General features: G+C 34.3%; 1 protein-coding gene and 1 long non-coding RNA gene across 2 annotated transcripts in view; one reads left to right on the top strand and one right to left on the bottom strand.

Moving 5' to 3' along the window:
* The window catches only part of LOC129075915 (uncharacterized), a 31035-nt gene extending 8484 nt beyond the window's left edge, over positions 1 to 22551 (top strand). The window contains exons 2-3 of the long non-coding RNA XR_008529682.1: positions 1512 to 1560; positions 21067 to 22551. This is a non-coding gene — a long non-coding RNA (uncharacterized LOC129075915). The remainder of the gene's footprint in view (positions 1 to 1511; positions 1561 to 21066) is intronic.
* PTPRQ (protein tyrosine phosphatase receptor type Q) overlaps positions 15944 to 27571 on the bottom strand; it is a 204787-nt gene continuing 193159 nt past the window's right edge. The window contains exons 42-45 of the mRNA XM_054580156.1: positions 27141 to 27289; positions 23717 to 23852; positions 16229 to 16352; positions 15944 to 15981 (exon numbers count right to left, since the gene is read on the bottom strand). Of these exons, the coding sequence (XP_054436131.1) occupies positions 15944 to 15981; positions 16229 to 16352; positions 23717 to 23852; positions 27141 to 27289 (447 nt within the window). The remainder of the gene's footprint in view (positions 15982 to 16228; positions 16353 to 23716; positions 23853 to 27140; positions 27290 to 27571) is intronic.

The raw sequence follows: 27571 nt of genomic DNA, 5'->3' as shown, positions 1-27571 counted from the left end.
TGGGGGTGAGAGGGTAGTAAAGGGTCAAATATATGGTGATAGAAGGTAATTTGACTTTGGGTGGTGGGCACACAATGTAATATACAAAGGATGTATCATAAAATTGTACTCTTGAAACCTATATAATCTTACTAATCATCATTGCCACTATTAATTTAATTAAGAAATAAAAAAATAATAAATAAAAGAGCAGTTTTAGGTTTACAGAAGAATGGAGCAAAAAGTTCAGAGAGTTCTCATAAAACCCCTTTGTTCTTCCCCCATCTCAAAGGTTTTAGAATTGTCTTTTTATTCTCATTCTCTTTTTTTATTTGTTCCTTAATATGCTTTTATTTTGTGTAAAACTTTATTTTAAATTTAGAAAGATCAACATATTACTTGCCTTCACAGAGTTTACAATCTAGAGATATGAAATGTACATTCTGAAGCAGTTACATAACAGTACAGTGAACTTTCAAAATGAATAATGTAGGGAATATGGCATGAGTGAATAGTTACTTGAATGAATAGAAAATCTCATGGGAAGTTAGGATTTTTTTTTAAAAGACCTAGAAAGATGGCAGGATCTTGACAGGAGATGTACCTGAAGGATAGGACATGACCAAACAGTGATGAGAAGGACTAGTAGGACAGACATAAAAGTATAAATATTGCAACTATTGGGCTTAAGCTTATAAGTAGAGGAGAATGATTAGACAATTTTAGCTTATAAAATTGCACACTTCTATTAGTCTTTGTAAAGGTTTGTAGTGGTATCTATTGTGGATCAAGAGTAGGAGAGTCTCTTCTAATTGGGTATCACATATTTTTAGAGTAGCTTCTTTGAAATTATTCAAATGCCTAAATGCAAATGTGGTCAATGAAATAAAGAGAAAAAGAAAACAAATACTGATCTTAATCAATATCTGTAAAAGAGCACATGAGAAAAAGGATATTTCAGGACCTTTTGGAAGAAAAATTTTAAGTCTCCCAGTAATTTCCATGTGCTGAAACAAATTAAATTTCAATATAATTGTTTTTGACATATTTGGTTTACTGATGTAAATTACACATAGATCATTTCATAAAGAAAGCTTTTGTTAAGAAATCCCTGATATAATGTCTTCCTAAGAGAAGGAATATACTACAACCTTTCAATCAATATTAGCTATCTTCTAGTCATATTTAATTATCAAGAGGAAAATGTTTGTTAACTTTTATTACTATTCATTTATTAATTGACAGTAGAGAAGACAGTTTTCAATGGAGTTACTACTAAAAAAAGGCTGGAATTTAAAACATTTTAGTTCCAAATACTTTTAAAACTCACTCAGAAATAGCCTGGGCTTGAAAGAGTCTTTTCTTTCTCAAAACAGTGGGTACATTTTGGTCCAAGAATTACCACATTGGCTGAGGATAGAATTTCTTTCTAAATTTGTGTCCGAGAAAACAGATGATCATATGCTGTTGGAGATCAAGAAAATAAGGTGCTTACATAGCCCATAATAAGTATTCTTTTCTGTTAAACACAGACTAATGCAGATTGTGACAAGCATGACTCCCATGATGGATATTTGTGAGGTACGATGTTCTTTTCATACAAACAAGAGCTCTATTAACATGGTTTCCTTACTCCACTTCTTACTTCCAAATCCTCTAGGAATTGACACCAACTGTCCATTATGACACTGTTCATTAATTTCCTTTCAGTAGAACTATTCTCTTCTTCTCAGCTGTTGTAGTAATTTAATGTTTTAAAACTCTTCTAATATAGCTCACATTGTTTCTGTGCTCAGAAGACTAGGAGACACCAGCACCTTACAGTATGTCCCAGAGTCATAGTGCAGTTTGCCAGTTGTTTCATTACCCGTTCTCACAGAAGGGAACTTTAGCTTGACCTCTTCACAAATGAAAAGAGCACAAGCAATTCGTTCTCTATGCCAAGAGTGAATGGTCTTGATGGCAGTCAATTTGTACTAATGCTTCCTTTCCTAACCTGCAATCTTCCACATACCTGACCTGAGTGGATCTAATAGATACCTAGTTATAAACTACTTGCAGAAAAATTGTTCCTTCTTTTTTCTTTCCTTCTAATTGGAAAGCATGTGTGTACATGCTCTGAGTGAGCCAAGACTGAAAATACTAACAGATCCCAGAAAATAGGGAATGACTGTTGTATTCTTTTGTGAAATATAGTCAACCTTGCTAATTTTTATTCTTGACTGGAAAACCCCAGGATTTTGAGAGTTTAAGAGCATAAAAAATGAATAATAAAAGGACTGGCTGTAGATAAGTATATTTGTTTTGTGATAAAATGAAGTTAGACTGGGTGTGGTATGACTTTTCCATGGCAAAAGCTCTTTTCTTGCGTGTCAGTTTTTGTTTGGGGTTACTGAGAAACATCACCTCATGAAGAAAGAATGCAAGTTTCAAGGGTTGCTCTGCACTTTACCAATCTGTTCTGTTCCTCCTGGAAATTTTTGTATTTGAAGTCGGCAAAAGATAGTAATTTTGTTGTTTTTATTATGCTTAAAAATAATATGTATAATAAGTGCTATGTGATTGTTTTTATATTTTTATCACTTTATTCAGATCAATTAATGTGGTTTGAGTTTTTAGATTTTGTAATATATCATGATGTAATAGCCTTAAAATAGTACTTTCTTTTAAAGAACTGAGTAACTTCAAGATACTAATTTCTTAATGTTCTATATATGATTCTATGATAGCTAGACTTCTTAGGTTTCCAACTTTATTTTTACTTCTTTGAGGGTTTGGTATTTTATATAGCTTTCTAAAACTCCCATAAGAGATTTCTTTTTCTTTAATCTTAGCTACTTCAATTCACCAGAAAAGATTTTTTTTCCCTGACTTTGAAGAAAATCCCAGTCTTCTCCATGGAATAAGTTATCTTTTGAAGATTAAAGAGATGATTAAAATCAGCTTTTGGACATATGATAATACTATAATACTATTTTTGGCAGTGGTGTGTTACTTAAAGAGTTTATAAATACATTATCTTAGCAATAACTTCAGCCACAGGAAAAAATGAAGCATGATCTTATAAAATCTTATAAGATTAGTGTGAGATTTCCTGAGGGTGCAGTAATTTAGCTCTACCTTCAGAAGTGGGCAACATGATTTTTCTCGGGCTCTGGGGTTTTAAATAATAGTCTCTCTAGAAAAAAGGCAAAAAAAGGCAAATAAGAGAGAGAGAGGAGAGAGGACAGGAAGTGAAGCAGGGAAGAAAAGAGGGAGAAAGGAGAGAGGGAAAAGAAAGGCTGGAAAAGGGAGAAGTAGGGTTGTGAAATCATTCTGAATTCAAACTAGAGCGCTGTAAATCAACTCCTTAAGAAATTACGTTTTATGGTTCTTAATCCCTTTACCTTTTTTGTCCAGCCCCACAAACCCCCTTCCCCTCTGGCAACCCTCTGTCTGTTCTCTGTACCTGAGTCTCTTTTTATTTTGTTTGTTCATTTATTTCGTTCTTTAGATTCCACATACATGTGAAATCATATGGTGTTTGCCTTTCTCCGACTTATTTCACTGAGCATAATACCCTCCTCTGCAGTCCCAGGGATGTAAACTGCAGCGCAGGGAATACAGTCAATAATAGTGTAATAACTACGTGCGGTGCCAGGTGGGTACTGAAGATAATGTGGGGGGGGGGGGGAGAACGCTGCAAGGTTTATAGTGGCCTAACCATTGTGCTTTACACCTGAAACTAATACAAAATAATACTGAATGTAAACTGCAATTGAAATATAAAAATTAAAAAATTTATCCTGTGGGATAAAAAAATCACATTTTGAAAAATAATTTGTAATTATTTAATATGCTTAGCACTACTAGATTGACATGAAAGTCCTTAAGGTAAAGCACATATCTTCATTTAGTGCTTTCTTTTTTTCCTTTTCCTTTATTTTATTTTTAAAAAAAGTATTGGTGGGTTACCTGTTCCTGATCTCGCTGTCAATGAGTCCCCATTTCGTGCAGCTGGCCCCGGGAGGGAGAGCCTTGGGTATGTGTTTACCTTACTTTGGGTGCTCTTCTCGACACCCTCTAGAAGCTGATCTGTGTTGCTACCTTTTTACCTCTTGAACCCTGCTGGTTCAGGCTTTCCTGGGTACCTGGAGGTTGTAAGAATAGTACGGAACCCAGCATTGGGAACAGTAATCCTTACCTCCCCTCTTTGTATCCTTCAACTGTCTTCTGTATAAAGTCTTAGCTTTATAGTAAACAAAATATTTTAACTTACCTTAATATAATTTTGTAAAACAATTTGTAGTCCAGTTAATCCTCATTTTAAAAATATCTTCTCTTAAATGTTACCTACTAGGTAGCCCATTTTATAAGAGGACTTTGAAATGATCACAGTAATCTTTATAAAGTGCTATTGAAATAATCAGACTTCAATAAACTTCTTGGAAAAGAACCCATGATGATGAAACACTGAGTAGAGTAGGCCTTTTCTTTCAACTGACTTAATTTTGAAGATTTTTGAATGGCTTCACATTAATTTTTTTTGTAAATTATATATAATTCAAGCCCAAACTTTGAAAGCAAAATGGTGATATTTCTAGCCAATGTCATAAACTCATCAATTAATTATTAAGTATTGTCATGAAATCATGATACATTTCTTTTAGTGACCAAGATTAGGGGGAAAAAAAAAAAGAAATCAGTACTCCAAATGGTTAATGATAGTTATCCTCTGACCTGGACATTTGTAACAAAGTTCTCTGGATGCTGACCCAGAAGTATTGAAGAAATATACCTTAAAATTCCCTAGATAGGGACTAAATTCTTCCCAGAGTTTAGAGTGAGGATGGGCTTTCTAATTAAACTGAGTTTTTTCCTGATACATGTACAGAGATGAGGATTGTGGGAACAAAGAACCAGCTGGCTTGCTCCAAATGATAAACTACTATTATCTACAAAATTGTTATGTGAATAAGATCTTTCCTAATGACAAGGGATTATGTTATATGCTACTTTAATTGAATTTGTTGAACTGGGTAGTAAAGTTACATAAAGTAGCCTACTAGTCTAAACTTCAGGTTTTGTTTATGGGAATACCTCTTTGAATTTTTATAAATTGCGGAGAAAATATAAATGTCTCCCATGGGGTAGTAGGTCCCACTGGCCATTAGAAATTGGGTAAGTGACCCAAGAAGGCAAAATTCTTTCTTGTTTTTAAAGGGAAACCAGGCCATGAAACACACAAAGATTTACTCTCTTTCAAATTCATTTTGATTTTTGGTGAGAGTTAAATTTAACATGATGTTGTCTTTTTCCTAGCAGCCAATTACCCGACATCATTTATTGAATAACGTATCTTTTCGCCATTGGTGGGTCATATTTTCTTACTGACATACTAAAATCTTATAACATGGTCTGTGTTAGAAAAACTTGTCTCTTTCATTGAGGTGTTGCTTCTCATACAAGTAATACACTTTAACTGATTTAGATAATAAAACATTTTAATATATGAAAAGGAGGTTTTCCTCTCATCATACTTATTACTCAAAAAAATTTTTTAAATATTTCTCAGTTGCTTATTCTTCCAGATAAAGGTAAGCATTTTTGATTAATTTGATATAATCTAATACTTTTAAGATTTTTAAATTGGCATATTAAACCTATGAAGTAATTTGAGAAGAAACATGTTCTTTATAATAGGTTTCCCATACCAAAAAATTAATCAAGTTTTGGATTTCTCTGTATTACAGTTTTTTTCAGATATGCCCTATAAGTATAACCTCCTACTATTTTATAACTTTTTATTTTTGGTATGGTTGGTTTTTAATTTTAGCAATTTTTTTTTTTTTTACAATTTAATGATTTTTTTAAATTGTTCAAATGCATTTGTCTCCATTTTCCTGCCACCACTTTCCCCGGCTACACCCCACGACCTCCCACCCTCAATCCTTCCCTGCTTTGGCTTTGTCCATGGGTCCTTTATACATGCTCCTTGATAGTGACCTTCCCCCTTCTTTTCCCTGTTACCCCCGTTCCTTCCTTCCCTCTCATTACTCTCAGTTTTTTAGAACATTTTGACATTATCAATGAACAATTTTTTCCCATTATATCTACTGATTAATTTATTGGTTGTTTATGGTTTTTGTTTATTTTATAGTCATCTATATTAAAGAACTTGTTACTTATAAAGGTCCAAATTTTTACTTATAGAGTTTTTCAGTCTACTTATTTGTATTTTCTAGGTATGCAATATTTTTTGTACCAAATAATGGCAATTTTAATTTTTCTTGTTATTTTTGTTTTTGGTATTCTTGCTTTGGTTATATTAGTGGTAATACATTTTTTGGCACCTGATCTTGATATTTTTTGCCTCTAAAATTTTTCTAGCACTCTTCCTATTTAAAGTGCTTGTTCATTCATTTATTCAGTTAACATTTATTTAGGATTCTTAAGCACTGTGTAGGAGAAATATACAGAGATAGATATATGTCTATCTGCTATCTATCTATCTATCTATCTATCTATCACCTATCTATCATCTATCTATCTAATCTATCATCTATCTATCCATCCATTGATTTATCTACCTTTAGGAAATGAGGGATCTCCATTTAGGAAGTGAGGAAGTAAGCCACCTCTGTGTCTTGTTGGAGAGTAGGACCCTGTTTCCTGCTGACCCACTTCCCTGCCTCTGGCTTTTTTTGGATCTGCACGGGCCAGTTCTTGGATTCTCTTTAGCCTTGCTCCACCTGCCTGTTATGATATGCTACCTCTTACTAGTCCACCCTCATGTGTCCTCCTGGCCTGGTTTGCCACCTGTTGCTTGTGTCCTCTCTGGACCTAATGTCCGCTTCTGCGCATGTGCACATTGGCCACTAACTCTAGACCTGCCTCACCCCTGTGGGATATCTTTTTCCAAGTCTCCTCTAAAACCTCCTCACCCTTTTTAGTTTAATTAGTTTTGGTAAAGTCTTTTTAAAAAATGTGTTAAACTCATTTTTGTCTCCTTAAAGAGTAATTATAATGTCACTTTAAGAGGGAAAAATGCATTTTCTCTAAAAGGATTTTAGTTGTGTAACTTATTTTTTTTCTATCCAGTAGCTATTGATATTTGTTGGATTTCAATAAATGGTCCCATTTTTTTAATGTTTTGAAGGCCTATGTGCTTTTCATAGAAAGGGAGTGAGTACGCTTGTGTGTGCATGTGTATGTATGCTCAATGTAAAATACAAGCCATTAGCTCTGCTGTTTCCAAAATGCTTAAACTCAGTTTGTTGAAGTATCTACAGTGTACGAAAAATAAAGATTTGATGAACTAATTTTTAATAAGTTGCCCAATTGTACAGAATTCCTTTTTGTGGTCTTCAGTTTTTAAAGATTTTTTTTCATACTATTAAGATCTTAGCTTCATTCTAGATAACTGATAGCCCTGAACAAATGACACATGACTGCATCCAGTTTTCCTTACTCTCCTACCTTCATATATCTATGATCCACCACTGTCTGTTTGCTCCTTGATACAAATTTACATAGGCAACATTATTTTCCTTCTGCCAAGGCAAACTTTCAGGTGAACACATTTGCTTGACTTATCTCTCGTGTAAGATGTTATGCTAAGACTATGTAGTTAAAATCATGAGAAAAATGTAGTACTTGTTCACAAGCAACTGACAATCTAGTGAGTGGGAGATTCCAGTGGATAAGAGCTATTGAGGAAACTGTAGCAGTGAAAACATGGGATTGGAAATAAATAGGCCATGTATTAGTGAGCAGCAAGTATTCTAGTTTGGCTTAGTGCTGGGAAAAAAGAGTAATACTGTAGGAAAAGAATATTCTGTGAGTTTAATTAAATAGTCAATGAAGGGCTACTGAACAGATCAGTGAAATGATCAGTTCAGAGCTAGGGAGATAAATCTGGCAACAAGTTGCAGAGATTTTAAAATATACCGTTTGGTTTGGACCAAAATATATATTGGAGGAGATAGCAAATACTGAAAGAATATTGGATTTGATACCTAAATTCAAAGGCTAACATTATCGCTTGTGGAGCATATGACATAATTTGCATAAAGTGGTCTATATTTTCTTATATTTGTCTTTTTAAAAGTAATTAATTAATTTTTCACTTATTTCTATTGTTGACACTATTACTGATGTCCCCACTCCCCAGCCCCTTGGCCAGCCTCCACCCACTCCCCACCCCATCTAGTTTTTATGCTATCAGAAAACTTCTGGTTTTGAGGATGGGAGTAATTAGAGGTCAAGTGTATGTTCTACATCTCAGCAGGTAATATCAAAGATACTGTTATAAACCTGGTGGTCTCTAGATAATATAGTGGGGTACGGTGGTGACTAACACCACGGACTTTGAAATCAGATAAGTGGTTTCAAGTTTAGAATCTTTCATTTACTTAATGAGTAACCTTGAACAGGTTATTTAACCTTTGTTTTTGCTTTTGTTTTCTCATGTGTAAAAGGCAGGTAGTAGCACCCACTTCCAAGAATTGTCAGTATTAATTAATATTCGTAATGTCTTTAGAAGTGTCTGACACATAATGATTCAGTAAAGTTATATTAATTACAGTAAATAAAACTATATTTTATGCAAATAATCCATACCACAATTTTAAGTATATTCTTTAAAATGTAAATATGTAAATTCCTGACTGGTGTGGCTCAGTGGATTGAGTGCTGACCTGTGTACCTAAAGGTCACTGGTTTGATCCCCAATTAGGGCACATTCCTGGGTTCCTGTCCAGGTTCCTGGTTGAGGGCAAGGGGGAAGCAACCTATCAATGTTTCTCTCACAGGTAATTAATGTTTCTCTCCCTCTCCTTCTCCTCCCCTTCCCCTCTCTTTAAAAATAAATAAAATTTATTTTATTATTGTTTAAAATTTTTAAAGTAAATTTGTAAAATCTCTGATGTTAACAGTAGGTGTTAATCCTGTTCGTATGCATCAGCTTTATGAATGTGGAGTGTTCAGAGTGATGGAACTCTGTGTCCCAGTACCAGGGTCCAGTGAGTGAACTCATGTCTCCCATGGTAATTCACCTGATTATAAATATTAAGAGAATAAGAACTCAGTGAATTTTGTGGAAAACACTTGTAGTGTATCCAGTTTTATTTTTAATATTTAAAATATCAATTGTTAGTGCTTTGGGAATGGAACAAATAAGTAACAAAAGTATGGAAATATTTCTCTCCGTATTGCACTCATTCAAGCAGGAGAGCAGGACACTCTGGTAGATTTGTGAAAATCATGCATAAATATGTCATTTTAATAAATTGTAAATGTTTAAAATTTACTCATACTTTAAAAATATGAAACATTTCAAACACAAGGAAAACTCTAAAGAATAATATCATAAATATATTTTACTCATTATTTAACTTTAACCATCTGTGCTGCCACATATACTCCAAATTTTAAAAACAAAATTTACAAATGCATTTGAACTCTTGTGGATCCCTGATTGCATGACAATCTCTCTCCCTACCTGCACTTCTCCCATGTCAGAGGAAACCACAATTCTGACATTAACACTTACTTTCCCATTCATAATTTTACATATGTACTATAATGAATGAATCCATAAAAGTACACTATTTGTATTTTAAAAACATTATATAAATGGTATATTGTAAATATTTTGAAACTATTTTTTCAGTATCCTTCTGTTTTTAAAAAATTAACCTTATAATTTACATGAGATAAATGCATGCATTGTATGTATAGAATTTAAAGCATTTTGACAAATGAAGATCTCAAACACTCTTACCATCCCCTAGGAGCTTTCTCGCTCCCTGCAGTCAATCTCCATATATACTCCACTCCAGATAATCACTACTTTGATTTCTATCACTATAGATTAGTTTAACCTGTTCTAGAGCTTCATTCACTTGGATTTTTACAGTTGGTACTTCCTTCTGTCATATTTCATTCAGCATAATGTTTTAGAGGATTTTCCCTGTTCTATGTCTATCAATACTTTGTTTTTATTTTATTTCCAAGTTGTATTTCATTGTCCAAATATACCACAACTTATTTATTAATTCTTGTTGATGGGTATTAGTACTCTTTTTATTTTTTAGTTACTATGAATAAGCTGCTAAATTATTAATATATTTAATATTATATTAAATACTTCATGAAGATATTTTCTGGAAATATATTTTAATTTTATTGGATAAATAACAGTGCTGGGTAATATGGTATATATTTAACTTCATAAGAAATCACAAACCTATTTTCCAAAATGATTATGCTATGTATAGTCCTTTAAATTTTAAATCATTCTGTTGGTATAATTGTTTCATCCTGATTTTAATATGCATTTTCTCAATGACTAATGGTGTTCAGCACCTTTCTGCGTATTGGCCATTGGTGTGTGTGTATATATTATTCTGTGAATATACATATATTCTGGACACAAGTTGTACTTACATGTTGTCACATGCAGTGTGAATATTTTTTTCCTATTCTCCCATTTTGTGGTTTGACTTTGCATTTTCTTAATAGTGCCTTTTGAAAGGCATAAGATCATAATTTTGAGGAAATACAATTTATCAATTTTTTATTTTTTATTTTATTTTTTTGAACTCATATCTTTGCTTGTCCCAAGGTTATAAGGATTTTCTCTTAGTCTTTTTTTTCTATAAGCTGTATAGTTTTAGTTTTTACATTTAAACCTGTGTTCCATTTCAAGTTAATTTTCATGTTTTTCCAAATAAACCACCTGTTGTTCCAACACTGTTTATTGGAAAGACTGCTTTTCCCCAACTGAATTAATTGCTTTACCACCTTTGTAGAAAACCAGTTGACCAGTTTTATGTGGATTTATTTTTTGACTTTTATTTTTCTTTTAATAAGAAAAACTATATAGCTATACTATAAGTCATTCACTTCTGTTTTATTTAAAAATCATTTTGCTATTCTAGGCCTTTTGTACCATTTCTATAGCAATTATAAAAGCAGTTCACTGATTCCTAGGGGACAAAAGCCTTATGAGATTAAGACTTATATCCTGTTTAATTTATATATTAATATGAAGATAATTGATATCTTTAAAAACAATTTTATTATTCATTTATAGTCATCCCCACATTCCCCCCTCTGTTCTCCCCCATCCTGCCCACCTGCCCCCTACATTCAATTGATATCTTAAGTATTTGAGTTCATGAACATGTATATTTAAAATTTTATTTGAGTTTCTTAATTTTTCTCAATTTAATTTTAATATACAGAACTTACACACATTTTAAATTTATTCTTAAGTATTTCATGTTTATGGGTGCTATTGTTAATATATTTTTAATTACAATGTCCAGATGGTCATTGATGTACAAGTAAAATTAATTTTTGTATCTTGGTCTTATATCTGGCAACCTTTTAAAGTTATTTATTATACTTGGCAGCTTCTTCTTTGGTACATTTTTCAAGAATTTCTTCATACATGATTATATCTTCTACTCATTCAGAAAATTTTTTTTTTTAATAAACTTTATTCATTTTATTTCTTTTCTCACCTTATTGTAATGGCTAGGAATACTGGTGCAATGTTGAATAGAAGTTGTAAAGGTGGGCATTTTTGCCTTTTTCTTGACGTTAGGGTGAAGACCTTTAATAATTCACCATTAAGTATGGTATTAACCCTAGCTTTTTTGTAGCTGTCCTTAATGAAGTTTAGAAGGTACTTTCAGCCTTTGAATTTATCATTCCAATTTGTTTTGGCTTGCATTGCCTTTGAATAGAAACCAGAGTATTTTCTTATCTTTGTACCCTTGAACATGTCTCTAATTTCTTTGCTGCTATTAAAAATTTTATTTTTATCATTAGTCTTCAGTAACTTGATTGTGATATACAGCTCCCACCCTTACTAAACATGATTTTGGGTACAGCTGTTAAACTTTTATTATATTTATCTGTAATATGGGACCATACAGAACTTAAGGGATTTTGTAAGCATTAAGATGATGAATATAAAATTATTATAAAAATTTTATAGTTTAATGTAATTACTTCCTAATCCAAGAATATTTTGAGTGAACACCAAAGTAAGGTGAGTTTGTGACTCTAGAATCATAATCTGGTTACAGGAAGAAATAATGTCTTTTGTTACCTGCTATGAAGTTATGGTTTTATTCTTAAATGACTGTATTGCAGACACAGATTCAGAATGTCCTGTCAAAATACCTGAAACAAAAATTTTCTTGACTTATTTTTCAGATCATGTTTTATATTATTTGTGTTCATGTCTGTCTATTCATTTTAGTCCAAAGATTCCTTGAGAATACTCTTAGCTATTCATAAAAATATTAATGGTCTTATTTAGCAGAAACTACTATAACTGCCATAATTTTCTCTTCAGTTCCTACATGTGAAACAGACATACAGATATAGCACAAAATATCACAAACTATAATATAGTGCTAAAAGTAGAGACATATTTTTATTAATAAATATTACACAATTATCAGCCTGGCTAAAAGATTATATTAACTTTGAAGAGTTCATTGTACTTTTTGAAATACTTTCATTTGTGTGATATAATCTGTTCCTCAGAACATCTTCATAAACAGGTGGGCATAGAAGTCCTGATTCCACATGGAAACTCTTTGCATATTTATGAAGTCATTTACCACAAAATATTACTTATCCTAAGAAGGCAAGCAGTTTTGCCAAGATTATGCTTTCTAACCTATTTTTTCATATTTTTACCTTTAATATTCAGTTGAGAATTTCAGATCACTTTGTATTCCAGACTTTATCAAATGTTTCACCATGAGTTTTCTAAAAGCTAGCCCATGAAAAAGGACTTAGTATAATAATGTCATGGATTTATAGAATTTATTGCTAAACTTAAATCCCATTAAAAAAATTAGTGTTTGGTACCACACTCAGAGAGTGAATCACCATCTCCTTATGACAAGAGAAAGATTTAATAATTTTTTTCAATACTTATTATACCTTTTACCTATAAACCGAAAGAAAAAAGTTGTACGTTCTAAAGCAGGATGAAAGTAGAGGTGACGTCCACAGCTGCTCTTGTCCTTGGCAAGCCATTCTGAGAGGCTCCGGTTTCATTTGGTTTAGATGAAACACATGTTGCTCATTTACTGTACATGTGCTTCAATATATTTTGACAAATCGGATCTAAAAGCGTCACAGATGTTCCTCATTATTTTAATTTGAACTTAGTAGTCACCTATGGAACTTGGCTATAAACTAGCCCTTTCACAACATAATTAAGAGAAAATTTAGCTACGTTAATATGTGAGTATCAATTCAATTTCAGTTATAGTTTTGCAACATAGCTAGTTTGTTATATACATTTAACAAGTGCTCTGTTATAATTTTCTTTGCTGATATTGAAGGCAAGTGTTTTTTTAACATGTTTTAAATAATTTCAGGTGGATGTGAAATTATTTGAAACATGTATAATGTGTTTTAGAGATTTTCTATCCAATGCATTGTCTGAGATCAGGCAACAATATTAAAACTCCAGTACTTATTAGAAATGAAGAATCTTAGGTTTCACCCCAGACCTACTAAAACAGAATCTGCATTTCAACACACTCTTCAGGTGATTTTTAATACACATTAAAGTTTGATAAGCACTGTTTTAGAGGAGGCCTTATATTAAATCTCTGTTTTATACACACATATGCATATATACATGGGTCAGACTTGATACTCTGTGATGTACACATCTGTTTTATACGGATATTACAGAAAATTTACTGGCCTACAGGTTTAACTATTTATTTTCTTATAACTTAATACATTAAAAAGTAATGTCATTAATATTTTTCACAGGCTGTTACCTGTTTTCCACAAAATTTAAAAACCCACATTCATAAGCACAGGCATGCCACACATTTTCAATAACTAACACACTATGCTAACTGAAGAACTTCTAATTCCAACCTGAATCTTCTCTTTTTAGAGATTCTATTTATTTATTTTTTAGAGAGAGGGGAAGGGAGGGGGAAAGAGACTGATGTGCAAGAGAAACATTGCATGCTCCCAGCTGGGGACCTGGCCCCATCAGACATGGGCCCTGATAGGGAATTGAACATGTGACCCTTTGGTCCACAGACTGGTGCTCAACCCACTGAGCCACACCAGCCAGGGCCCAACCTGAATCTTTTAGAGTTCTCTCTTATTTTCTGTAATTTTCTATAGAATAAATTTGTTAGTTGGAACAATAGAAGATTATATTTATTTATACTTCCTTGCCCGGAAAAACAGGAAGAAGACTGCATACAAGACTAAAGGATTTAACTTCTTGGGTAATAAATTTAATTTTAAAATTACTCTCTAGCCCTGACCAGTGTGTCTAAGTTGGCTGGGCATCGCCTGCAAAGCAAAAGGTCACCGGTTCAATTCCAGGTCAGGTCACATGCCTGGGCTATAGGTTTGGTCCCAGGTCGGAGCACCTAAGAGAGACAACCAATCAACTTTTTTTTCTCACATTTATGTTTTTCTTCCTCTCTTTCTCCCTTACCCTCTTTCTAAAAATTAATAAATAAAATCTTTAAAAAATTAAATAAAATGTTTTCTATGAGTACCATGGGAAATAATTATATCTTAATTTATTTATATTATATTGTACTTATATATAAATACTTTATTATATTATAGTCATTAGCAATTATATCCTAATATGATAGAAAATCAAATTTATATCTACAAGGATCTCTGAAATTATGCTGCAAAGTAACTCAATTCCTTAAAATTCAATTTTATTGGCCATCACATTACCTATATTTATATTCCAATAGAAACATTCATAAGGTATAATCCCTATCTTGGAAAAAATAGAATAATATTTTCTTTTATGACTCGGTTGAAATCTATGACAAAATAATACCATATACTGATAGTTCAAAACTGAAGTACATCATCACTATCTAACAAAAAGGATGTTGAAATAATTAAAAAAAATCTCATCTGCTGTAACCTGGTTGATTTATTTTCTTCAGTTCCACCAAATACATTCCTCAATAAGCAAAGTTGGGGAATAAAGTAAAGACCGTTTTTTTTAGTTATTCGGAAATCTCTGTTGGCACCACAGAAGCACATCAGTAGTTTACAAGCTTGCAACACAGTACATGTTTTTATTACTGTTTTTTATACATTTCTGCTGATGAAAACCTTCAAAACTGTTTATCAGTTGAATATATATCTAATGGACAATTACTCTGATACATTTAACTATATATTTAATATACAATATAGTGGTACAGTGTGTGCCTGAAAATGTACAAATGTAGAACAGGCTAGAAAAATCCCCCACAGCTTCATATAAGCAATTGCACTGTTTAATTTTTCTCCTTTGTTTTTTCAAACTAAAGATCACAATGCAATTTCAATAGCCCTAAGTGTCCCCGAAGAGCTACTGTGTGTTGTATGAAAGCTAAGTAATCCCTGCAGTGTCAGGGGTTACTGTTCAGCTGTTCGAGATCATGAGATGATATCTCAGCACTCATAAAACAGAGGATTCAAAACACAGCGGTGTACATGGAAGTCCAGATCATTATGACAGTCCTGGAAGTTATCCACAAGAAACGTCAACACCCTGGAGGCCAAAATAACACTACTGAATCAACATTTACAACTTTGTTCAAGATTAAATCCAATGCGTAGGGAAATTCACATTGAAACATTAATGCTATTATAATAAGAATTTTCTATTTGGCTCATTCCAAAAATATGGAAGATTTCCAAAACCTCTGGGATATCTTTTCTTAAACATTTTAAATGCATAATATTGATTTTGTACAAAACAAAAAAACCCTATCCTGAATTAGCTATTTATTACAAATATTCATAAAATGTCAATGTATTTGGTAAGGCACAGTGAGGGAAGCATACAGATTTCTTTAAGATCGAACATTTCAATTCAGAAGAATGAGGGGGTAATTTTGGCCCCTGGGACTTAAAAACATCTTCCAGTTGTAATCTTTGGTGTGAATATTTACATGGTGGTTTCTTCCCATTCAAGCTCAACATCACCTATAACATAAAGTAACATGTCACAAAAGAGAATTAAAGTTAACAACTTCGAAAGATTTAAATGCTTCATGGCAAAAATATAGTGCACATAGAAAAGCTATTTTCCTAACTTGGATTAGAAATTTAAAAAATGGATCAGTGCACCAACCAAGCTTCTAAAACACTTTCAAGATATGGTTATTATTAAATTAATACTCCTACTACACATAGTAAAATAGTAAATTTGGTACACACAGCCCCTGTTTACCTTCCATGGCATCCAAAGAGTCCATCTTCTGAAGTGCTGAATAGTTAACAAAACAGATGGGCTGATTACTTCCTTTACTTGATAAGAGATCCAGAATGCATTGGTGTAAAAAGATATACTGTGCCTAGACACAAAAGAAAGAGTGGTTAAATAAACAGATATGGTGGAGATACTTCTTATACAGTGAGCCATACTGTTACAATGAAAACTAATATTGAATTCAGCAAATGTTAAATAGCTAAATCAGAAGCACGTCATTTACCATGTATGTAAATGACTTTATACCATCTCAAGGTTTTCCAAATTCCTGTGGCTTCTTAGAGCTTCAACTTTCTTTAAAAATACTTGTCATTGAACACACAGTGTTAATATGTCCTTTCTTGCTGTGATTATAAAAAGTGGAAAATTAGATTATTTAAATGTGTTTACAAGTTTCCTTTTTCCTGTTAGGTCTAATTGAGTAATTTTTCTTATAAACAGTTTTCTTGTTAGAATGACTTTTGGAATGCAGATGCTAAATTTACTTTCAAAATCTGTGAGTGAGTATAATCACACACCAGCAGCATATTTAAAATATGTTTCACGATTCTGTCGATCACCTAAACATTTGTCCTACTTATTGTCAAGTAACTAACAAAAAGAAGGTCTCTATTTGTAGGTAAAAGGCAGGTGACCATTCATATACCCAAAAAACCGGTTTCTAGATAAGAACTCCTAATAAGTTCATCTTAATGTTTGGACTAAATTTAGTACCATCTGAGTTCTTTAAGTTTATTCAATATAATTCAATAACCTGTTATCCTTTCTGAGTTTGGGCTTTCCCAAAGGTAGTTAAGGTTACAGTCAGAGAAAGTCACCCTTACTTTTACATAAGAAACATACCTGATGTTAAAGGAATATAACCAAATGTTTAAGATATATAAATGTACAAATAGAACCAATTGATTTAAGTAGAATGTCCTCTAAGTGACTACCTTAAGAGGTTATATTTATTGCTACCACAAAACCTTTATGAATCCTCTTACTGAAACTGTCTTCAGAGATTGTTGGTCATTATCAGGAATATCTATTTCTTCGTGGATTACAAATGCTCCCCAAAACATCTCATCTCCGGAATGTTAATTCTCTGAGGGCATAACTCTCATATTCACTACTGAATTCCCATTGCCTGTAATAGTGCCCGGCATGTCATAGTTGCGTAATAAATGATTGTTGACTTAGTCTCATTTAATTCTCACAGCTAGCCAATCTTTACCATTTAAGGAAAGCTTTCATTTGGGGAACATCCATCCAGAAGTCATTAGAGATCAAGTTTTGTAAGTGAGGTGGATGATCAAGTTACATAATTCAGTTTTGGCAAGGAATGAAGTGTGGTTATAAAGCAATGAAAATTCTATTGACATTGCTAGTAAAAAAACTTCTCAAGGTAATTCCAAGAGAGTATTTTTGAATATGTATCATACAATGAATAACATTATTGTTAGAAATATATTGGCATCCTATAATTTCTTTGAAAACAACAATCAATTAAATTTATGAGTTCTAGTATTTTTTTAAAAAAATCACATTTGATTTTAAAGTCACATCTGACATATGAAGCTTCTGACTGTGTCCATCTCATCTTCTCCACTGGAAAGAATGATGGGTGGAAACTCCACCAGGAGGGCAGGCTGAGCTCACAGGGCAGCACTGCCTTTTCCAAGATGCCTCTGCCGTGGTGTGTTATTGCCAAAGAGGCAGTGAAGGGTGCACTTTCCATTTTTTTCCCCTAGATATGCTGTACCTTAAGAATTAAGATTTTTGACGTTCACTTTTCCTCTTGGGGGTTGTAAAACCTATGTGGTAAGATTTAAAAGACTTACTATAGGTAGATTGCCTGACAAAAAAATAGGCACCCAAAATATATTAGTTATTTTTTTCTTTCACTTTGTTCATATCAGTAAACTTCCAGGAGAACCAGAGCAGGAAAGAGGCTCATCCAGATTAACCCTCATGTGAAGTGCCAATAGTATCTCGGGATATTACATCACTGCGGAGCATTCTTTCAGAAAGTCCTTTCAGATCCTTTGGGGCTTCTATCAATTATTTTTCGTAGACAATGAAAGATAAAGCTCTCTTCTGGGCTGAGGCCATGCCCCTCTGGTGCCATTTTGTGGCAATATTTTGCTGAGGTTCCAACCTCCTCATGTCTGCTTATGGCTACTGTAATATGTGCTGAGACATGGGCATTCTTTATGAAACCTGGAATCACTCCCAAGTGCAACAAGAAAGTAAGGAACCTCTTTGTGTAAGCCAATGCTGGTTTGTAAGGACAGGAGCCAAGATGTGATCATTTTCCTCTTTTCTTTTTATTTTTTTAAATTATATTTTATTGATTATGCTTTTACAGTTGTCCCAATTTTCCCCCTTTGCCCCTTCCACCCAGCACCTTACACTCCCTCGGGCAATCCCCACACCACTGTTCATGTCCGTGGTTCATGTAAATAAATTCTTTGGCTATTCCTACACTGTACTTTACATCCCCATGGCTATTCTGTAACTACCTATTTGCACTTCTTAATCCCCTCACCTCTTCATCCATTCCCCCACACCCTCTCTCCTATCTGGCAACCATCAAAGCACTCTCAGTATCCACGATTTTGTCTCAGTTCTTCTTGTTTGCCTAGGTTTTTTTTAGATTCAATTGTTCATAGATATGTGTTTATTGCCATTTTATTATTTATAGTTTTGATCTTTTTCTTAAATAAGTCCTTTTAACATTTCATATAATAATGGTTTGGTGATGATGAGCTCCTTTATTTTTTTCTTGTCTGGGAAGCTCTTTATCTGCCTTTTGATTCTAAATGATAGCTTTGCTGGGTACAGCAATCTTGGCTGTAGGTCCCTGCTTTCCATAACTTTGAATATTTCTTGCCAGTCCCTTCTAGCCTGCAAAGTTTCTCTTGAGAAATCAGCTGACAGTTATAGGAACCTCGCCTGTAGGTAACTGTCTGCTTTTCTCTTGCTGCTTTTAAGATTCTCTCTTTACCTTTAACCTTTGGCATTTTAATTATGATGTGTCTTGGAATGGGCCGCTTTGCACCCATCTTATTTGGGGACTTTGTGTTCTTCCTGCACTTGCATGTCTATTATTCACCAAATTAGGGAAGTTTTCTTTCACTATTTTTTCAAATAGATTTCTAATTTCTCTCTCTTTCTCTTATTCTGGCAACCCTATGATGTGAAGGTTGGAATGTTCAAAGTTGTTCCAGAGGCTATCCCCTTTTTTTGGGGGGGGATTCTTTTTTCTTCTTGTTGTTCTGATTGGTTGTTTTTGCTTCCTTATGTTTGAAGTCATTGGTCTGATTCTTGGCTTCATCTACTCTACTGTTGTTTCCCTGTACATTATTCTTTATTTCAATTAGTGTATACTTAGTTTCTGACTGGATCTTTTTTATGCTGTTGAGGTCCTCACTAAATTCTTTGAGAAGCCATATAAACCAGTGTTTTGAACTCTGAATCTTAATTTCATTTAATCCTTTTTCCGAGGTTTGATCTGTTCTTTCATTTGGGCCATGCTTTTTTTGTCTCCTAGTTTTGGCAGCATCCCTCTATTTGTTTCTATTTATTAGATAGAACTGCTATGACTCCCTGTCTTGGTAGCATGGCCTAATGCAGTAGGTGTCCCGTAGGGTCCAGTGGCACAGCCTCCCCTATCGAGGTGCACCTTTCATATGGGCTGAGCATACCCTCCTCTTGTAGTGGAGCCTTGAATCCTGTTGGCAGATAAATGGGAGGGATTTATCTAGGCTAGTCAGCTTCCAAGACTGGCTGTGGCCACTGACCACTAACCTCTGCCCTCAATGGAAGATCATTGGTGCAGGGGCAGGGTGGTGGTCCAGTGTAGTCTGTAGCTGTCCACTGGGTGCACAGGCTTAGGGGTTTCCTTGGTGGTGCAGGCCAAGTTCAACTCCCACCTGTGTTCTGATGGGGCTACCCTGCCTGAGCTATAAAGCAATCTGAGGTGGCTCCTACTGGGCTTAGATATTCTCAGGTGAAGCCAAGCTGTGAACCTACGCTGGCTGCTGCTAGTCCCATGCATGGGGTTGCTTAGCATGAGGTACTGGGGTGGGTACTTATTGAGGTCAGCTGTTGCTTATTTGATAGGGTATAGGAAGTTGTGAAGCATGAGCCAAGACCAGCTACTGATAAGGAAAAGTCATGGTTAACAGTTTGGGTGGGGCTGTAAATTTTGTGGAAAGTAATCTCAGGGGATCTGAAGGGTGTGGCAAGCAGTGTTAGCCAGGTCGATGGAGTCTCAGATATGGCACCTGCCTGCCAGCTCTGTGTAGGGATGGCTCAGAAAAGGGACAATGGCCTCTGTCCAACTTCTTGTCTGGTAGATAGCTATCCTGCAGCTCTTGATTTGATGCCAGACACTTCAGCCTATATGCCACTGGTGTCTTTCAAGCTGCTACCCTGGTGCTGGAGCTCAGAGAAGGTGTGTCTGAGTCAGTCCATGTGTGGGTTATTTAAGAGGAACTGCTTGGGACTCTAGATGTTTCTTTCCCTGATTCGATCTCCACTGGTTTTTGTAGACAGAAGTTATGGGGACTTATCTTCCTGGCACTGGAACCCTGGGCTGGGTGGCCCGGTGTGGGGCTTAGACTCCTTGCTCCGTCAGACTTCCATTCAACTCAATTTCTAGTGGTTCTGAGTGATGGTTGCTCTATATTTTAGTCATAATTTTGATGTGGTTGTGCAAGGAGGTGAGCTGTGTTTACCTATGCTGCCATCTTGATCAGAAGTCTTTTCTCATTTTCCTTTTTCTTTCTTTCTTTTCTTTTTTTTCATCACAGAGAAAGGACAGTAAAGAGTAAAACTCCTGGAAATGAAGTTGGTGAAAGAGAACTTCAGAGTGCCAGCTTGTCAGTAAGGAGACCCCCAGCAGATTCTTGTCAGACATTTACTGAACACTGGGTGCTAACTGCAGGCTTGGTGTTGTACATGCTGTCTGTTATTTAATACTGACAGCAAACTTGTGAAAAGCATAATACAGCTATTTAAAAAATCGCTAGAGAAGTTAATTACACAAAACCAGAGCCAGCAGTTAGTGGGGCTGGATTCTGAGCTCAGTTCTCCAACTCCAAAATTTCATGCTCTTTCTACTCCCTTCCCCAAATGCAGCATTTTTCTCTTGTTGGTTAAACAAGCATAATGTATGAAGATTATAGCATATATTGAGCACTAAATTGTGTAAAATTTTTAACAGGCATTCTACAAAATTCAGTTTGACAAAGTTTTAGAGTATGACAAAAAATTTTTCCAGCTTTTATTATTTGAAGACTGACTCTAGCCTCTAGAAGGAGATCATATCCCAATCAGTCCCATATTCTGTTCTATTCAAGAGAGCCAACCAATCTAGGTCAATGTCAAGAGCATTGATCTCTAGTGCACATTTGTACACCGAAGCATGTGAGAGGAAAATCAGCATCTTATTCATCCTTATTGCTAACTAAAATATGAAAAAATTTGAGTTTTAATAATGGTTAATCGTTGGATTGATATTGGAGCCCTTATAAAACCCCTGGACAAGAATCAGCCACATAATTTGCAGGGCCCACTGCAAAATGAAAATGTATGTTGTTTTCCCTAAAAATTATAAAATGTTTTCAAGACAGTGATAGCAAACATTAAACCAGATGCAAGGCCCTTTTGAGAATGGGGATCTGTGAGCCTGCACAGATTTGCATGCCTAGGAAGCCAACCCTGGCGACAAGTCATTTTCTATTTCTGAAGGATTCTGAGGGAGGAATAACACTTCACGCGTTTGTTCCCTGTGGCATATAAAGGAACGGACATGGACTACATTACCTAGTTTTATCTAACTATCGGGGAATTGATGGGGCTTCAAAAGATTCCCACAAAGACATTGTGGATATTTATCATGCGAGCCCAGGTGAATGGCAAGATAATGGCAGGGGTGACAGCCTTTGTGCTCCTAGAAGAATCCTCTTGTAGTAAATGAGGTTACTTTAAAAAAATGAGAAAAAATTTAAAATATGTATTTGAAACCACTTTCAAAACAGAGTTAGCCTGTGCTAAGTATATATTTTATCTTTTAAGAATACCTAATGATAACAAAAAGCCATCACAATTAGCAAGGTTTTCAAAGTATGACATCATCTAATGTGTTTTGATTTCTTAATTTGTATATGCTCTGACTGGGGGATCAGGGCGGGCGCTGCAGGGGAGAGCAATGGGGGGAAAACTGGGACAACTGTAATTGAGCAACAATAAAAAAAGAATTTACATAATTATACAATCTACATTTAAAAAATAAATGCATGTATATTGGAGTTAAATGCGCAATCATTTTTTCCTGAAAGGGATGTGTAGTCCAAAAAGGTTGTATTCTGCATTTGTCATTTTCAATGTGCATTGGTATAGAGGCTCTAAGAGATTCTAAGAAAACCAGTTTAACTTCTTTCTAAAACTTATTTTAGCAAAGAACCTATTTTCTCACACTTTTTACTGTGATGACATTCATGTTTTCTAGGATGTACCTTGGAAAAAATAGTTACAACAGATCTGTAGATTTAGTGTGAGAAAGTCTCTGCTTATATAGCATAAAAATTCCAATGCAAAGATACAGACAGGAACATCTTGCGTATTACAGTTAGACATGGGTTGGCATGTGGCTCTGACAGTTATGAAGAGTATAACCTTGGAATATTACTTAACTACTTGGAACACCTGCTTCCATATTTGTATAGCAGAGCCAATAATGCCCAGTCTGTTGACTAGGTTTGTTGGGCCTACTTTACAAATAAACAATTAAATAAGATAGCCTGTGTAAAGAATCTAGTATAGTACTTGGAACCCACTAGACACTCCATAGAGGGTCTTTAGGCTCCTTACCATTATACTATGTGATTTTTTAATGGAGAAAAATCTATATGTTATAGTAATAGTTTTACTTCCAAACCAAAACAGCAAAACAAAACATCTCCTAGTTAGTTAATATATACTATAATAATCATTATTGTACTAATAGGCAATAGGGATACATATGGGCAAGTAAAATACATAGAACCCCAAAACAATCAATATTTGAAACTTTTTTTCCTATTATAAGTTTAAGCATGTTTAAAAAAGAGGTTGATTTGATTCATTTTCTAAGCTCCCCAAACTTGCTGAATGCTAAAAACAAGTCAATTGTATGGATTGTTTTCTGTACACCTGTAAGTATAAACAAATAATGATGCGCAGTCAGGTAACATTGCTGAAGGATGACTGTGGCACTTGGGCTTTAGTTCTATAATCTCCATCCGCTGCCCTCTCCACCCCTAATCCTGCCCCCTCTCCCGAGGAAGCTTATAAGATAGGAATGGAGAGTGTCTGCTATGCAAAGACAGTTTCAAGTCCACATCCTACCAGATTGCTGCCATTAAGATCCTGCCATGAAGAAATTCTAGAGCTGACACTGCATGCAGTTTCAGATCTTACCAGGTTCTGCACCATGCACATTCTTTCGCTTCTCAGTTCAGCTACTAGTCCATATATATCCACAAAATCATGATCATTTATATGTTGTGTTAAGTGGTCCAGGGCAATAAACACTCCAGTTCTTCCAACTCCAGCACTGCAGAAAAGGTGAAATTATGTGAAAATTATTCAACAAAAGGTGATTCATGTTGATGGTGATGAAGAAGTGAGCTGTGATAGCAATACATTCTAAAGTTACTTTTTTATTTGGAGGTAGATTTTTTTTGGAGTTTCTCTAGATTCATATTGTTACCAAGAGTGTTTTAACATGGCAAAATGATTATTATCAATTATCAAATAGTTGAGTTTTTAAAAAAAAGGTAACACTTTTTCATAATATTTTAGGGGTTGTAGTTGGAGAAGTATGAAAAATATTTTAAAAAATTGTTGAAAATTCTTAAAATCAGAAACTTTGTATTAAACATATTTTGGGTTCCCAATAGAAATGTTAAACATTAAAAATGTCAAGTATTTGGTCCATATAGCATTCCCACTGCATGATATTGAAAAATTCCCTTATGCGTTTTTACTTTTTTTATAGAATTTTTTTTTACTTCTTACAAATAATAAAATTAAGAAGCTGTTTCCTTTTTTAAAATTAGTTTAAAGCCCAAGGACAGGTATGTACTCCATAGAAACTGTTAAGTGATAAACCTGAGAGGATTGATGTAGCATCTTCCACTAGAAAGACAATAGATACTTAAATGGTTAATATAGGAAATAACTATTAAAAGTATAAAAGATATTTTAAAGGTCACCTCGTCTTATGTTACTTTAAACAACATTTAACTTCCATTTCTGTAGGTGGGAAAAAGTTTGAGTCATCAATTTTCTATGATTTGACCTAAGAAGTAGTGAGCATTACAACATAAATCTGGTTATGATAACACATGTACACATATGCCTGAACAGAGTAATCAGTCGTTACATCATTCAATATATTTTGAGTGCCAGACGCTGTCCTAGGCATCTGGGGTATAACAGTGAACTATACAAAGTCCCTACACATATAAAGGTTATACTCTAGAGGGAAGATTGCGTTGTGACACAAACAAGCGTGCACAGCATGTGCCCAGCCATGTGAAGCAGATGAAGTGGTACGACGATTGATCGATCAGGCTCACGAGATGGGGACGGACAGGGTAGGATAGGGTCATCGGAGAAAGCTTCTCGGATAAAGTAACATTTGAAAAGCAACTTGAATAAGGTTGGGGAGCACATCACGTGGGTGTCTGGGAGAGGAGCAGAGCAGCTGGAGGGAGTGGGAGAACAGAGCTGAGTGGGAGAACATTCTACATGTTCAGAGAAGAGCAAGGAGGCCAGGACGAGGAGAGTGGAGTGGAGAGGCGACGGGCGTTGGGGGTCCGAGCGGGTGGGTTGGTTGTTGAATGTGAGAGAGGAAGAGTCAGGGTTGAGTCCAGAGTTTTGGGACCAAGCAGAGTGGGCTTGCTATTTACAAACACGGTGCGGAGAAAGTCTAGAAATTGAATCAAATGTTCAGTTTTGGACACATTTAATTTTCGGAGTTTTGTGGTCATTCAGGTTGTCATGTTGAATCGAAAGTTAAATATATACGTCTTAATAAGGTGGAGGTGAGAAGTTAGTTGGAGATAAAAATTTGGTAGGTTTAAAAAATGATATTTAAAGATAATTATTCATATAAGCACACCTTTTCCTTTTCTCTTTTATCTATTTAAATCACAACAGACTCTCTACTGTTTTTGAGGCTTCCAGAAAGAAAGTGCTTTTTTTCCCAAAGGGCTCTAGTGCCGGTGGCAGTGTGTAAGAAAGATGCAGACGGCTGAAGGCAACCAGTCTCCATCAGAGGTTTCAATCATCAGTGATGTCAGTTTAAAATTCATCACTAAATTTAGAAGCGAACTGTTGTGTCATTTACACTGTATAGCACTTTGTTAAAAATTTTATGTATATGAAAGGGAAAATGGAATTGGTATGGCAAGAATGAGGCTTTTGCTTTTTAGCTCTATATATTTTTTAAATACAAACTTTGTTCAGGTATTTCATCATGAGCGAGCATTTCTGTATTACTCTTATAATTAAAAAAATCCAAAATATTCTTGGAAAATGTACATCCACTTAAATTACATATTGAACTTTTCCTCTAAAAAGATAAAAACACTGGATGAATTGATGTTTTCTTATATAACCACACTAATTATAGTATGCACTTATTAGAAACGTCTTAATCAATTAATTATCATCATTGTTATAATTAACTTAATGTGTTCAAAATAGATTGCTAATTAAAAATGTTTTTATTGCAGTAAAAGACACATAACATAAAATGGACCATTTTAGCCACTGTGCAGCGCATAACTCACTGGCAGGACACACCCTGCACTGCTGTGCAACCAGCGCCCCGAGCCGTTTTCAGAACTTCATCATCAGCCCCGACAGAAACTCTGCACCCACTGGGCGCTGACTTCTCATCCCCTTCTCCCCAAAGCCCCGGGGAACCACTGTTCTTTCTGTCTCCATTAATTGATCCATTCTAGATATCTTATGTAAGTGGAATAATGAAACAATATATTATCATCCACGTTTGCTCTAATCTCCCATTTCCAATTGTTGAAGAGACTCCCATTGAAATTGATTTGGATATATCTTGTTAGAAAACATGAATTGTATCATCTGTCCAGAAAAACTCTAAATACTAAGCAAATACCAGTATAATTAATGAAGGGGGAAAAAAAAAATCTCAATTTATACTCATTCTATGAACCATATTCAGAGGCTCAGGTCAAAGGAAGACATTGATTTGCTAACACTTGGTAAAAATTTGGAATTTTACTCAGATCGATTACTTAAATATCTTCATTTTCTTTTATATATCCTTTGTAACCCCAATCTAAAAATTTGTTTTTACAAGATATGTTTAAATTACAATAGTATACTATAATACCAATTGAAACAATAAAAGATCAGATGTTTATCCATAAAATTCATAAAGTATTCCATATATGCACATGAACACACATACATTAATGACTGGATATAATTTTTAATTTTTTAAAGGCCAGTAAAAGCATAGTCTAGTCAAGAACTCAGGAAAAGTCCTGTATTGGCATGTGTGTGTATGTATGTGTGTGTATATATATATATATATATATATATATATATATATATATATAAAATTTCTTTTAGATATGTTCATTGCTCAGTTTATTACTATCTGAACTTTTAGAAAGCTACATCTTTTTTTTTTATTATAGCCAGTAAAATATCTGAAAAGTAAAAGCTGGAATGGATCTACATTAACTGCTGCCAGAAAAATAATCCATGTCATGATAATGAAAAAACCACATTGAGTTTAAATACTACTTATAGTGTCTCATATGAAGTTGTAATAATATATCTTTTTTACCTGCAGTGAACAATCATAGGTGTGGTGTCATGTGCTCTGCTTGCTCGAACCAACTTCACAAAGTGAACGAGAGGGGCACTGTTTTCAGGAACCCCATGCTCAGGCCAAGCAGTGAAGTTACACTGTCGAACAGTCATGCAATCCCCGTGCTAAACAAAGCGACAGATTGAAGGAGCATGATATAGTTGTTTAAGTACCACAATGAAGGTGGAAGACAGCTGATGTTCTAGCTTTTGAAGGTGATCTTTTAAAAATGACTGTTTACCAAACAGAAAAACTGTTTTTATTTATCCTGTAAGAAAGGTCTTTTATTATTGCTACAGTAAAGAAAATTTCCTTTTAGTATGAATAGAAACAATAAAAAAGCTTAAAGTGATTATAATATAGAGTATTTATATTCAAATGTAGCATAACATTTTGTAACATTGGAA

The sequence above is a fragment of the Pteronotus mesoamericanus genome, unplaced genomic scaffold (assembly GCF_021234165.1).
Source record: "Pteronotus mesoamericanus isolate MK-2021 breed Mesoamerican mustached bat unplaced genomic scaffold, CSHL_Meso_final contig_56, whole genome shotgun sequence".
NCBI lineage: Eukaryota > Metazoa > Chordata > Mammalia > Chiroptera > Mormoopidae > Pteronotus > Pteronotus mesoamericanus.
This window is presented reverse-complemented; position numbering and strand designations above follow the sequence as displayed.